General features: G+C 35.3%; 1 protein-coding gene across 2 annotated transcripts in view; it reads left to right on the plus strand.

Moving 5' to 3' along the window:
• Positions 1-12,697, plus strand: part of NSMAF (neutral sphingomyelinase activation associated factor) — a 55,205-nt gene that overhangs the window by 29,798 nt on the left and 12,710 nt on the right. The window contains exons 10-20 of one of the 2 annotated variants that reach the window (XM_039868881.1): positions 2,139-2,268; positions 3,924-3,995; positions 5,477-5,585; positions 7,690-7,866; positions 8,996-9,075; positions 9,602-9,692; positions 9,796-9,859; positions 10,832-10,883; positions 11,226-11,346; positions 11,735-11,866; positions 12,638-12,680. In XM_039868881.1, the coding sequence (XP_039724815.1) occupies positions 2,139-2,268; positions 3,924-3,995; positions 5,477-5,585; positions 7,690-7,866; positions 8,996-9,075; positions 9,602-9,692; positions 9,796-9,859; positions 10,832-10,883; positions 11,226-11,346; positions 11,735-11,866; positions 12,638-12,680 (1,071 nt within the window). The remainder of the gene's footprint in view (positions 1-2,138; positions 2,269-3,923; positions 3,996-5,476; positions 5,586-7,689; positions 7,867-8,995; positions 9,076-9,601; positions 9,693-9,795; positions 9,860-10,831; positions 10,884-11,225; positions 11,347-11,734; positions 11,867-12,637; positions 12,681-12,697) is intronic. The other variant, XM_039868882.1, reaches the window with a different exon arrangement.

The following is a 12,697-nucleotide window of genomic DNA, read 5'->3' on the forward strand; positions in this document are numbered from 1 at the left end:
TTTGTTGGAGCAGACATCCTTGCCTTGTTCTTAAACTTATAGGAAAAGTATTTAATGTTTCATCATTAAAGAGTGATGCTAGCTATAGCTTTTTCAGAGATGCCCTTTATCAGAATGAAGAAGGTCCTTTTTATTCCTGGTTTGCTAAGAGTTCTTTCAAAAATACACTTCAAATTTTGTTAAATACTTCTGTACTTATTAAGATGATCATATTTTTTTATTCTGTTAATATTGTGAATTACATTGATTTTTTTCAATGTTGAACCAACCACGTATTCACGAGATAAATCCAACTTTATCATGATATATTATCCTTTTTATGTATTACTGGATTTGCTTTGCTGATATTTTGTAAAGGATTTTTATATCTATGTTCATGAGAAATATTTCTCTGTAAATCTTTATTTATTTGTCCGGTTTTGCTTTTGCCAGAGGTTTGCCAATTTTATTAATCTTTTCAAAGATACCAACTTTTGACTATTTTTCCATTTTATATAAAATCGATTTCCACTGTTACGTTTGCCTTCCTTCGACTTACTTTGGGTTTAACTTGTTCTTTTTCTAGCTTCCTGCAGTTTAGATCACCGATTTTAGACCTTGTTTTGTAGTATAAGTAGTAAACTTACCTATAAGCACTGCTTCAGCTGCATCCCACAAATTTTGATGTTATATTTTCATTATCATTCATGTAAAACTATTTCACGATTTCCTTTTTCATTTCTTCTTTTGGTTATTTAGAAATATGTTGTTTAACTTCCACAAATTTGGGGAATTTATAATTATTTTATTGTTATTGATTTCTAATTTGATACTATCTTGGTTCAAAGAATATATTCTACATGATTTCAATCTTTAGATATATGTTGAGATTTGTTTTATGGCTTAGCACCTGGTCTGTCTTGGTGAATGTTTCTTATGTCCTTGAAAGGAATGTGTGCCCTGCAGCTATAGAATATAGTGTTCTATGAATGGTCCAGTTGGTTGAAGATTGTTCAGATCATCTATACTTTACTGATTTTTTTTGTTACTTATTCTATCAGTTACTGAGAGAAAGATGTTAAAATTGAGGTTTCTTTTATATCCTAACTGGAAGTAAAAGTAAGCCTTTGTATACTTTTGTCTTGCTACTTATAAAGGAGATTTATTTTTAGCCCAGTTATCTAAGTAATTGCCTTAAAATGTTGATTATTTATTTCTTTTCTAAATGTTTAATTAGTAGAGCAAAAAGACAATGGGCTTTTTTTTTTTTTTTTGACTATTTAAATAATTTAGAAGGGGGTAGTGGAGAAATCATCTTTGATTCATTTTACTGCAGTAAATCCACAAAAGAATATGCAATTGATCCTTGAACAATGGGGGTTAGGGGCGCCAATCCCCCACACAGTCAAAAATCCGTGTATATCTTTTGACTCCCCCAAAACTTAACTATTAATAGCCTACTATTGACTGGAAGCCATTTCAACATCATAAAGTCAATTAACACATATTTTGTATGTTCTATATATTATGTGATATATCCTTACACTAAAGTGAGCTGGAGAAAAGAAAATGCTATTAAGAAAATCATAAGGAAAATATACTTACAGTACCGTATGTAGTTATTGAAAACAACTCTCATATAAGTGGACCCTCACAGTTTAAACCCATGTTTTTCAAGGGCCAACTAACTGGACTTTGGAACTGACATTTAAGTAATTGTAATTATGTGCTCATAGCCTTATAAAGTGTGGTGTGAAGTAAACGCTACTCATGTCAAAATGGTTTTTATGACTACAAAAGTAAGTCTTAATGACACAGAAATATAAAATTATGCTAATGTAAGGATAGCTTCAAGGTCAGTTTATTTTAGGAGGAGGAATAAGAGTTCAGCTAAAGGATAATTTAGTAACATTTACTTGTCTGTCTTCCCTTCTGTAATACTAACCTCATCTGTGTTTTAAAAATCGAGATTTTCTTAAACTATTTAAAAAATGTCAGTTTTATTTAAGCAGCCAATTTATATTACCATTTATCTTGTATTAAATCAGTTTTAGACAAATTTTATGCAGTCAATTGTAGCTTTCTTAAAGTTAAACCTAGAAAGTAGATCGACTTCTGATTTTTTATTTTTTTACTTTTGCTAAAAATTATATTCTCAGATTTCAGAGTGTTTCTGAAGAACTACACATGGAATGCCAAGCCGAAATGGTGACACCTCTGGTGACAAATCCCGGACATGTGTGCATCACTGACACCAACCTGTATTTTCAGCCTCTCAATGGGTACCCGGTGAGTGAAGACCACATGACCAGATGGAAAGCTCCTTTAGCACCGGAGCATTCACCTTATGTTCTCTTCCCTGTGAACTTGACTTCACCGTTACACTGTTCCCACATTTTGGTGAGGATCGAAATTACCGTCTGTACTCCTTCCGGCATGCGTGTATTTACCAAGCTCTCTACGTAATCTTGTGTAATCTGAGTTTGAGCTCTTCTGCTCTCTTCTCAGTCATTTTGGGGTTACTTGCTCTCAGTGTCGTGAAAAGAAACCCTACCCCTCCCGATTTTAGTAAAGGGTCAGTGGAGTTTATACACCTTTCTGCTTCGAGGCACTTCTGGAAGAGACTAGTGATGTATATGAAGAGTAAGAAGAAATGGATGTTTTCTGTCTATCTGCTTATATATGCACCAATGTCATCATTTCTCGTTTTTCCTTAATCACAACCAAATCAATAGATCTGACTTGTCCCTGAAGAAGCAGTGCCAAGCTGTCTGTTGCGCCAGTCCAGCGGTGCACGCGGAGGCTGTAATGAGGCCGCTCCAGCGCTCCCGCTGAGAGGGTGGAAGCCGTCTTCTCCCTCATGATGACTTTAGACTTACTAGACTAGAAAGTAAAGAGAAACTCCGATTTCTACAGTAAAACTCGTAAACATTTGTTGTTTTATCTAGATCTGGCCCCTTTTAGGAGTGGTTCGTTAAAAGAACAGAAATCCCAGTACACTCTGACACTGCCGCTGGACCACTTGGCAGGGCAGTGCAAAGACCGAATGCTTTCTGCTGTCGAGGGCTGTATTCTGGAAGTTCTCCAGGCTGGTCAGTCATTCTGTGTCACCGAAACACCTAATACCTTTCTAGATGAAAGACGGTGCTATAATAATTCTGTCCACCAGGTGGTAGGGCACACTGGCCGAGCCCTCCAGTAGACACAGTACACATTGCTGATGGGTATTCTCCTAGTGGTGTAATGAATTGTCTCGGCCACTACTGTTAGTTTTGCTTGGGGTCAAAACCTTTTGGAAAAATATCTGAGTATATGCCATAGTCTCAGGATCCATTTATCCCTCCCACTCATGAGAAGGAAGATTATCTTATCACCTTTTAGCCAATCTCAGTGCCTTTTCTAGCCTCATTTCTCTCTTGCTAGCATTTTAAGGCTCTAGAAAAGCAAGAAAATTGCCCTCCTTATAAAGAAAGAAAATTTTAGAGGCCCTGCTTTCTACTATAGTTGTTTCTGAGCCTTAATACACTATAGTTTTTAAGGAGATAAAAGACATTCTAAAAAAAGATGAATCTGCACTAAGCAAATCATTGCTCTATAAAAAGATAGCAGAATTCATGAGAGGTTATCTACACCAATCCTTTAATATTCAGAATCACTCAGCAACCTTGCAATAATCGGAAAGATAGATGAGTGCATTACCATATTTTTGGTGCCTAATGGAGGTAGGGGGACTTGTCCAAGGTCATAAAGCATGTGAAAAAGGGCAGACCAGAATGTAAAACCAGATATGCCTTGTTCTAAGATCTCGCTTTTCACCTGTTCATTCACTCATAATGTATTGAGAAGACAAGATTTGGTCATTTCCCCCCCCTTTCTGATACTAAAGGACAACTTCTAATTGTGTCAGAATGTTGACATTTGAGATTGTCTTTTTACTTTTAAAGAAGCCCGTGGTCCAGATAACACTCCAGGATGTCCGCCGCATTTATAAAAGGAGGCACGGCCTCATGCCTTTGGTGAGTTCAAGCAGAATGTCCATTCTGGGTGGGTGATTGCTGTCCTTTCAGTTTAGCCAGTGGCTTAGTAACTTATAAACAGTCGGCATGTCTGAGAAGTGCATACGTAAGCAAATGGACTCAGTCTTGCTGCTCTTTCTTTTGGATGAGCTAGAAATTCATAAAGGAATCAGTCCTTTCTCTGTGTGAGAGGGCTGTTGCAAAACTATTTTGTCTCTAAGAGCAGGAGAGCTCAAGTGCGCTTCCTCGAGTTTCTCACTCCTGCGTTCTCACGTTTCTGGACTTATGCAGGGGAAACGTATGCAGAACCAACCCAGTGCCACTTGCCACCTCCTATTCATAGCAGCCAGGTCCTAAAGTAAAATCTGGAAGCTAGTACAAAATTAACTCTTCAGTGGAACTGGAGCGTCTTCACAGTTAACATATTATTTCAGCCTTTGGGCTTGTTAAGGGAGAAAAATGAACAAAATAACCAATTAAATCATATAGGCAGTTCTTCCCACCATTCCCCTGAATAAGCATATGTCCATACTTTTGTTCGTCTTACGTGCTTACCTTAGAAACCAATCCCCACATAAGGTTTGATTCCAAGGTGTTTTAGTTTGACATCAGTATAAATTCATTTGTTTTCCTTTGAAGATTAACCAATAACTGACCTGCTGGCATTACAAAAAGCATTGTGGAATTCTAAGCATCTCATTTTTATTTTATATTTGTGAGATTCACCTGTTTTCCTGCCTGTTTTACTTAAAAGGCTACTCTACATTTCCAGTGCTAATAGAGGATTATGGGAACAGATACTATTAAAAATCTCCTCCTTTGGGTATAGAGTCAGATAAAGGGAAGAAATTAACATTGTCTTCTGTGTAACAGGCAATTTATATACAGTATTTTGTTTATGATGATAATCCCTGTGAGGTAGATGATATCCTATTTCATAAGGAAATTGAGATTCTAACAGTTAATTTCCTCTGTTCCTTAACTGGTAAATGATGAAAGCCTGTATTTGAACCAAGGACAACTCTGCTTTCATCATTTCTTTGTCTATTCCTGTCCTTCCTCAGCCTTACCAACGCAACATTCACAAATCTCATAGTTTTCTCAAGAATAACTGCAAGTTATTAGTTGAATGGGTTATTCAATTATCAGTCTGTTAGGTTGACGTATAAAAGAAAGCTAAACATTTGTGTTTGAAGAAGATATGTGAAGAAAACGGATCAGCCAATTTTGAATTTCAAAATACTAAGTTCACTAAATCTACTATCAATGAAAATATTCAACACCAAAAAGCTATTTTTAAAAGTTTAGAGATACATGTCTTCTTCTCGGGAAATTTATCAAATTTATACCTGGAGAATATGAATACAAGACCTACAAGTAAAAAATATAGATGTTTAAGTAAAAAGCTTTTGTAACTGTAATATATTGTAACTGCAAGATGAATAAAATGTCATTTTATTCTTTTCTTTCTGAATTTATAGGGCTTGGAAGTGTTTTGTACAGAAGACGATCTGTGTTCTGACATCTACCTAAAGTTCTATGACCCTCAAGATAGAGATGAACTCTATTTTTATATTGCCACGTATCTAGGTTTGGTGCTCACCTTCATTGTATATATTCATATGAAGGTAGTTCAACTCCTAAGTAACTGGGATAGATGATAAGAGAAGGAAAATGCTCTATCTGTGTTATTCTAGTTAGTTTAATCGGTTATTCAGTTATCAGCTTGAATGGCTGAATTAAATTATTCATGTTTACAAAGTTGCCAGATGGCTAGAATTGCCTCTCTATGGTTCTACTTATTTCTTTTCATTAGCAACTATAGTTGGCAAATTGCCCTCATCCCATCGGCTATAACCCAGTCATGTGACCTTAATCTAGCACAAGGGAAGTTGAGGGGAAAAAAAATTAAGGGAGATTTAATGAATTGTGGTAATAGTTCACTCCAATTGAGTGTTTTAAAAATTCTTGATAAATATTTTTTTTGTATTTTAACAATACCCGATTTGAATGGATCGTAAAGAATCCACCTAGTTATCTTTATGTCCAGTCATGTCTTATGGAAACCAAGATTCCATTTCTCAATGTGAGACAGTGAGTTATCCAGTCATATGTTTGTGATCGTTCATTGTGGTCTCAATCATGAGCAGGAAAACAATACAGAAGGAGCACACGAGCCTTCTAGGCTCAGTTTAGTACTGTGGGACTCAGTTTGCTTTTAATTAATATTTCCTCAATCTTTCATGGAAAATGTGAATCTTCCTCCCTTTATCAGAAAGAACACCTATATTTTTCTTTTCAAGCATAAACATATTAAGTTGTTTGGCCAAATTAAATTATTCTTGTTTACCCAGGTGCCAGATGACTAGAATTTCGGAATGATTTTTAAAAATAGATTTTGGGATTTTGTTAATACCATCTTAATTTTGTTTAATAGTCTAGTGTACAGTGAAACCATTTATGAGGTGCATTGTGAAGTACTTCCTTAGGAGTGAAATTTTCCTTTAAGGAGGAATAATTTATTTTCAATAAGGACCATATGTTATTTTACAAAAGGTTTAGAGTTTATATTTTTTCTCCTCACATTAAGCTATTCAGTTTCACTTAATGCATAAGTATAGCTTTGGTACAGGTTTAGTATTGTCTCCTGTCTCCTGATTTAACTTACGTATTTTTCTAACTATAATGACATTACAACAGAAACACAACTTTTGTGGTGAGTCTTAAAATCTCAAGTCAAAAAACTTGCCATGACCCAAAAAGTCTTCTATAAAGCTGTCTGTTCTCTCTGAGCTTATTTCTAAAGTTGTTCAGACTTTCTCTGAGGTGTTCTGAGAATGGAAAATGAGGATAAATGTTTTGATTTTTAAAGCCCTTTCCTATCCCCGATTAGAGAAGAAAATTGGAAAAGTAAATAGGAATAAATATTGAATCAACAAATGAGTCAGATAAGTTGCTTGATGCAGCCAATATAAAGTTGAAAGCAGAATTTTCTGAACAAAATAGAACAGTCGACTCATTTTATACTCTCCGAAAGGAAAGTTATCGTTGGCACCATGTAACCTGTGATTCCATTTTTCCTGAGGTATTTCTGAGTGTCATCTTTCTGGTTCTTCCAGTTTGAGAAATCGCGTCTTCTTGCCAAATACCTTTTTTCTCCTTTAACAGTTTCTTTATTCCTCATGTGCATAAATAATACACTCATTGACAATTTAGTAGTAGTGCTCCTAGGAAACGAAAAGGTCGTTTTATTTTGATTTCATAAAAAAATGGAGGAAATAAGCTTTTGCAAATGGGCATGGCCTCTAAAATGCATTAAAACTCAAGCACTTTTGGAAAAATTCTTTGTTATATATTATCAATTATATATAATATTATAAATATGTTACCTTGTAATATTTATATACTTGCTCCATACCTTTACATTTGTCCTATACTATATATTTAATGTATGTGATGTGTTTTCTAAACATATTTAATAATTTTCCCTCTTGGATCTTTGAGATATTCATATTTAATGGAACAATTATTTAGTAAAAACAAACCGTAGCCTCTTTTTGTTTTTCTTAAAATGTGTTTTTCAAAAATGCATAGAAGGGTCCACATTTAAAGCATATGGCTTTTACATACCAAGTAAAACTTAACCAACATTTGCCAAGTTCATTGGTGACCTCGAAGCCCCTGTCCTCCTCAGAGCACCATGTCGCAGAGCGCACTGCCGAGAGCTACACGCTGCAGTGGCAGCGTGGGCACCTTTCCAACTACCAGTACCTCCTGCACCTCAACAACCTGGCCGACCGCAGCTGCAATGACCTCTCCCAATACCCGGTGTTCCCGTGGGTAATCAGCGATTACTGCAGTTCAGAACTGGGTGGGTAAATGCCACGAAGCTTGGTTTTTAAAGGAGAGAATAAATTGTTTCATAGAGTCATGAGGTGGTATTTGAATAGATTAGAACCCATTTCGATTTTATTACTAAAGATTGTCAGTTTTCATTTCAAGATAGTGGATAAGTGCTATATAAATTATATGTGCTTTATATATTTTCTCCACTGTCTCTTAATTTTATTATAATCCTAAAAGAAAATACTCACGTACTTCTTGAATGACATGCCTAGAAAATATGAATGTGATTTTCAGCCAGTATTATCATTATCACCTATACATAACACGTTTTGAAATACTTTAGTTTTCCACTTTGAAAATTATTTCAGATTATCATATTATATTTACATTCACATAAAAAATGTGATTACCAAAGTAATAACTATTCATTATAGAACATTTAGAAAGTACTGAAATATTCAAAAGGGAAATAAAAATCATCAATAATAACATTACTGAGAGGTAGCCTTTAAAAAATGTTTTTTTCAATTATAGTTGAGAGAGGTAGGCATTTTAATTTTGTGGTATATGTACTTCAAATTATTTTAACAAAAATCGTGATCATGTTATAATTTATTTTGTAATATTTTAAAATTACATACTGTGAACAATAAATTCCTTTTGACAGTTCACTTACTGGGTCCTTATACTTGAAAGAGTGAGATTTTCTAGGAATATGAACTTATTTCTCTGATAATATTCATGTCCCTAGTTCTCAAATCATGCTATTATCACAGAATTATATTCACTGGAATTAAAATTTGTAAAGTAAATCTCAGTAGAAGAATAATGACTTAAAATTTTAGTTTTGTTGTTGTTTTACTTGGAATATAGTTTTTTATCAGTAGGTCTTTTTCAGAAAAATTCAGGGCATTTTCTAGTTAGAGATACTACTCTTGAGTGGCTGTTGCTAACTTAAAACTCAGAAATTCTCACTTCACAGCTATGAAAATAACTATCAGAAATACTACAATTCTAATGAATGTGTCTCAATTTTTAAAAACTTTTGTGGAAATAAATGTGTGTTTAGGAATCAGTTCAGGGGGATACTAGATAAGCTTGCTTCTTTATTTATTTTGATTAATTAATTTTTAAAAACGTATTTATTTATATAGACTTGTCAAATCCAGGAACCTTCCGAGATCTTAGTAAGCCAATCGGGGCCCTAAATAAGGAACGGCTGGAGAGACTACTGGTACGTGTACGGAGGGATCCTGGGTTAATAAGAACTTAATGGCCTGTGTTTTTAGAGTGACTGAAACTCGTTTCTCTAAAACTTAGGGGAGATATATCCAAAGTGATCATGGTTCTTCTCATTCCCCTTCTCTGCCCGCTGCCTTCCCCCATGAATTTAGCTGCTCACCATTTGTATTTTTTGCCTACAATTCAGGAAGTAGGAGGCTGACCTGATTACAAGTTTACTACCTATTTTCATGAAGGTGCTCTCTAGTAAATAGCACAAGAGACACAGAAAATCCATTCTGAATATGCAATCCAGCACCAACATTGTTACCACTGAGCCAAGAAAACCAAAATACTTGTCACAGCAATGCTGTGTCTGTGCACAGATTTTTCTGCTTCTTTTTATCTTTCATTTTCTTATTCGACAGAGATATTATGAAATATATGCCCATGCCATGATTTCTTTTAGTATGACTCCTCGAGTCACTTATTATTCTCATAGCCAACATTTAGTAGTATTTTTTTCCCATATATTGTAGACGCGCTACCAGGAGATGCCGGAGCCCAGGTTCATGTACGGCAGTCACTACTCCTCCCCCGGTTACGTGCTGTTTTACCTTGTTAGGATCGGTGAGGCTCTTTACCATCCCCCGCTCCCCAATTCAGGGTTATCTCACGGGGATTCTCCAGTGATTCTGTGATTTCACGTAACTCTGATTATTTCCCCCTCTAGCACCAGAGTATATGCTGTGCCTGCAAAATGGAAGATTTGATAATGCGGACAGAATGTTCAACAGGTTTGACATAAATGCCTCACCCATTTTTTAAACTTTCTAAATATATATATAATATGTTTGTTTCAAAAAACTAGGTATAATCAAAATATAAAGATATGTAAAAAAATCACTAATTGTTATATCCCTTTTAGGCTTTTTCTGTGTGTGTGTGTGTGCGCGCGCGCGCGTGTGTGCGTGCACGTGTGTGTAATTGTGAGAACATACTTTAAATATAGTTATTTCCCTGCCTTTTGTAGCTTCATATTAAATCTTGAATTTTTTCCCATATTATTAAGTGTTCTTCAAAATAATGTCATTTTAAAATTTAGTGTATTACATCCTAACCTATGTCATAATATATTTTTTAACTGTTTTAATCATTTATTGTTGGGCATTTAGACTGTTTTCAACATTTCATTATTCTACATAATTCTGCTATGAATTGAATACCATTCCCTGTGAGTGTGTAAATAACTTTTTTTTAATTGTAAAAGTAGTATTTTCTCGCCCTCCCCAAAAAATCAGAAATTAGAAACAAGAAAATAGAGTTCACTTGGCACCCCACCACGCTGATAATATTAATTGTTAATCTTTTAGTCTCTGTCTTTTCAATCTTTTTCTAAACTCTGTGTATGTTTATTTATAATCCTTTTTGAAATGAGCCTTTAAAATAGTTGTGTTATTTTTCCAGTGTTTAAGCACCTGCTTCCGTTGGCCCTTCAGTGAGGCAGTATGTGGGCGAAGGCTCATGGCAAGGGCTTGGAGATGTCCCATCCGGGGCTGTATTCTGACTCCACGCTCGGTCCTGTGAGAGCCTAGAAAATTTTTTCTCATTTGTGCAAGGGGGATTCAGGTGGAAATCAAGAATTCTGAGTTAATGAGAGAAATAAGTTACTATAGGTAAAGTGTAGAACACCTCTGTCCAGAGAAAGCGCTACGGTGGCTGTTTCCAGGCCCTGGAGTTAAAAGCAGTTGAATTTGTTTCATTTTTAGCATTGCAGAAACTTGGAAAAACTGTTTGGATGGTGCAACAGATTTTAAAGAGGTAAGCAGTTTAAAAAAGCTAATGTGTAAAAATGTCAAATCACTATATTGTACACCTTAAACTAATATAACCAATATAAGAGTATATACCAATTATACTTAAATTAAAATATAAATTTACCAGAGGGTAGTGGGGAGGGGTAGGTAGATGGGGGAAGAGAAGAAAAGAAAAAATATTAAATCATTCCTTCAATTAAAAAAAAAATGAAAACTAAACCAAACTAAACTAAAATAATATGTATAAATTTTTAAAAAGCTAATGATTCACTGGGTTTGTGGTTTCTAACTGCTTAAAAAATGTTTATTGCTGTCCTTTTTATTTTTCTGTCCCTGAAACTTTTAGTTGATTCCCGAATTCTATGGCGATGATGTCAGCTTTCTAGTCAATAGCCTGAAGCTGAATTTGGGAAAGAGACAAGGAGGGCAGATGGTGGATGATGTAGAACTTCCCCCTTGGGCACGGAGTGAGTACCACTTTGAAAGTAATGCATGATAGAAGTTCTTAACCTAGTAGTGGAATTTCAGTATTATTAACTATTTAATTGTGTGGATTTTAAAATAACAGCATAATTCTCTATCAAAATGAGGCAATATCACTCATATTTCAAATCAGAAATGTTCAATGAGTCTGTGTTGTAAAAACATTGATATATGCTTGAGAAACCTAAATGTTATAAAAAATATTTTTGCCACTTTCTCCCCCGCAAAATTTATATTTTATATGATGGAGGCAACCTCATTAAGAAATATGTACCTCTTGCCTATCTTAGAAACTTTACATGTGGATAGACAAAAGAAATGAGAGAAAATAAAATGGAGATTATGATGTTTTGATCGAGTCTCATCTAACAGGTCCCGAGGACTTTCTACAGAAGAGCAAAGATGCGTTGGAAAGTAATTATGTGTCGGAGCACCTTCACGAGTGGGTTGATTTAATATTTGGCTACAAGCAAAAAGGAAGTGAGGCTGTTGGGGCCCATAATGGTAGGTCATGGTCATTGAAAGTTCATTTAGCATTGAATAAAAACAAAACAACCCCTCACCAGCACCAAAAGAAAATGAGGGCAGAACGGTCAAATTTATTTCTTCGCCAGAAGAATCTTATATCAGCAAACGAGGCCTACTGGCCCAGTGACTCTGTATTAGACACTGAGTAACAGAGGAGGAAGTACTTTTGCCTAAAGAACATGAATTCGCCATGATGCCAAGAGGTCTTTCTTCTAAAGTCTTGCGATTTCAGCATGTACTCTCTATTCTATTCAATAATTTCAGTTAAAACTCAATCAAGACATGATGGAACAGCTACCTCAGTTGCTGTGAAGGGCCCCAAAGTTTCTAATTGAGCAGAAGGAAACCAACACTGGTACACCTCCTCGTCAATTTCAGTTCTTACTTGCCTCCAGTTTTCTCAGTATCGATGACAAGGAAGTGGAGCTGGGAGTTCAGGCGGGACTTCTCATAGGCCAGTGCAGAGGACAGAGTGACTCATGCTTCCCCTCAGGGGAGGATAATGCCGAATGAGAAATACACTGAGATAATAGGTCCTCTAACCTGCCAGTTAGATTTCTGCTTAATGAAGATAATAATTCAAATTGATATTTACTGAAGTTGTATATTATTAGTCTGTTTTGCAAAGTGAAAATTAATTTCTTTGAATAAAAGTTTAAAGTGGATATTGAGTTTTAAAATTCTGAGCAGAGTGTATGATAACTGAACAGTGCATCTTTCAATAGCGTTTTATGTCTCTCTTTTCAGTATTCCATCCCCTGACCTATGAAGGCGGTGTAGACTTGAACAGGTACTTATATCTATAAG

The sequence above is a fragment of the Pteropus medius genome, unplaced genomic scaffold (genome assembly GCF_902729225.1).
Source record: "Pteropus medius unplaced genomic scaffold, Ma_sr-lr_union100, whole genome shotgun sequence".
Classification (NCBI taxonomy): domain Eukaryota; kingdom Metazoa; phylum Chordata; class Mammalia; order Chiroptera; family Pteropodidae; genus Pteropus; species Pteropus medius.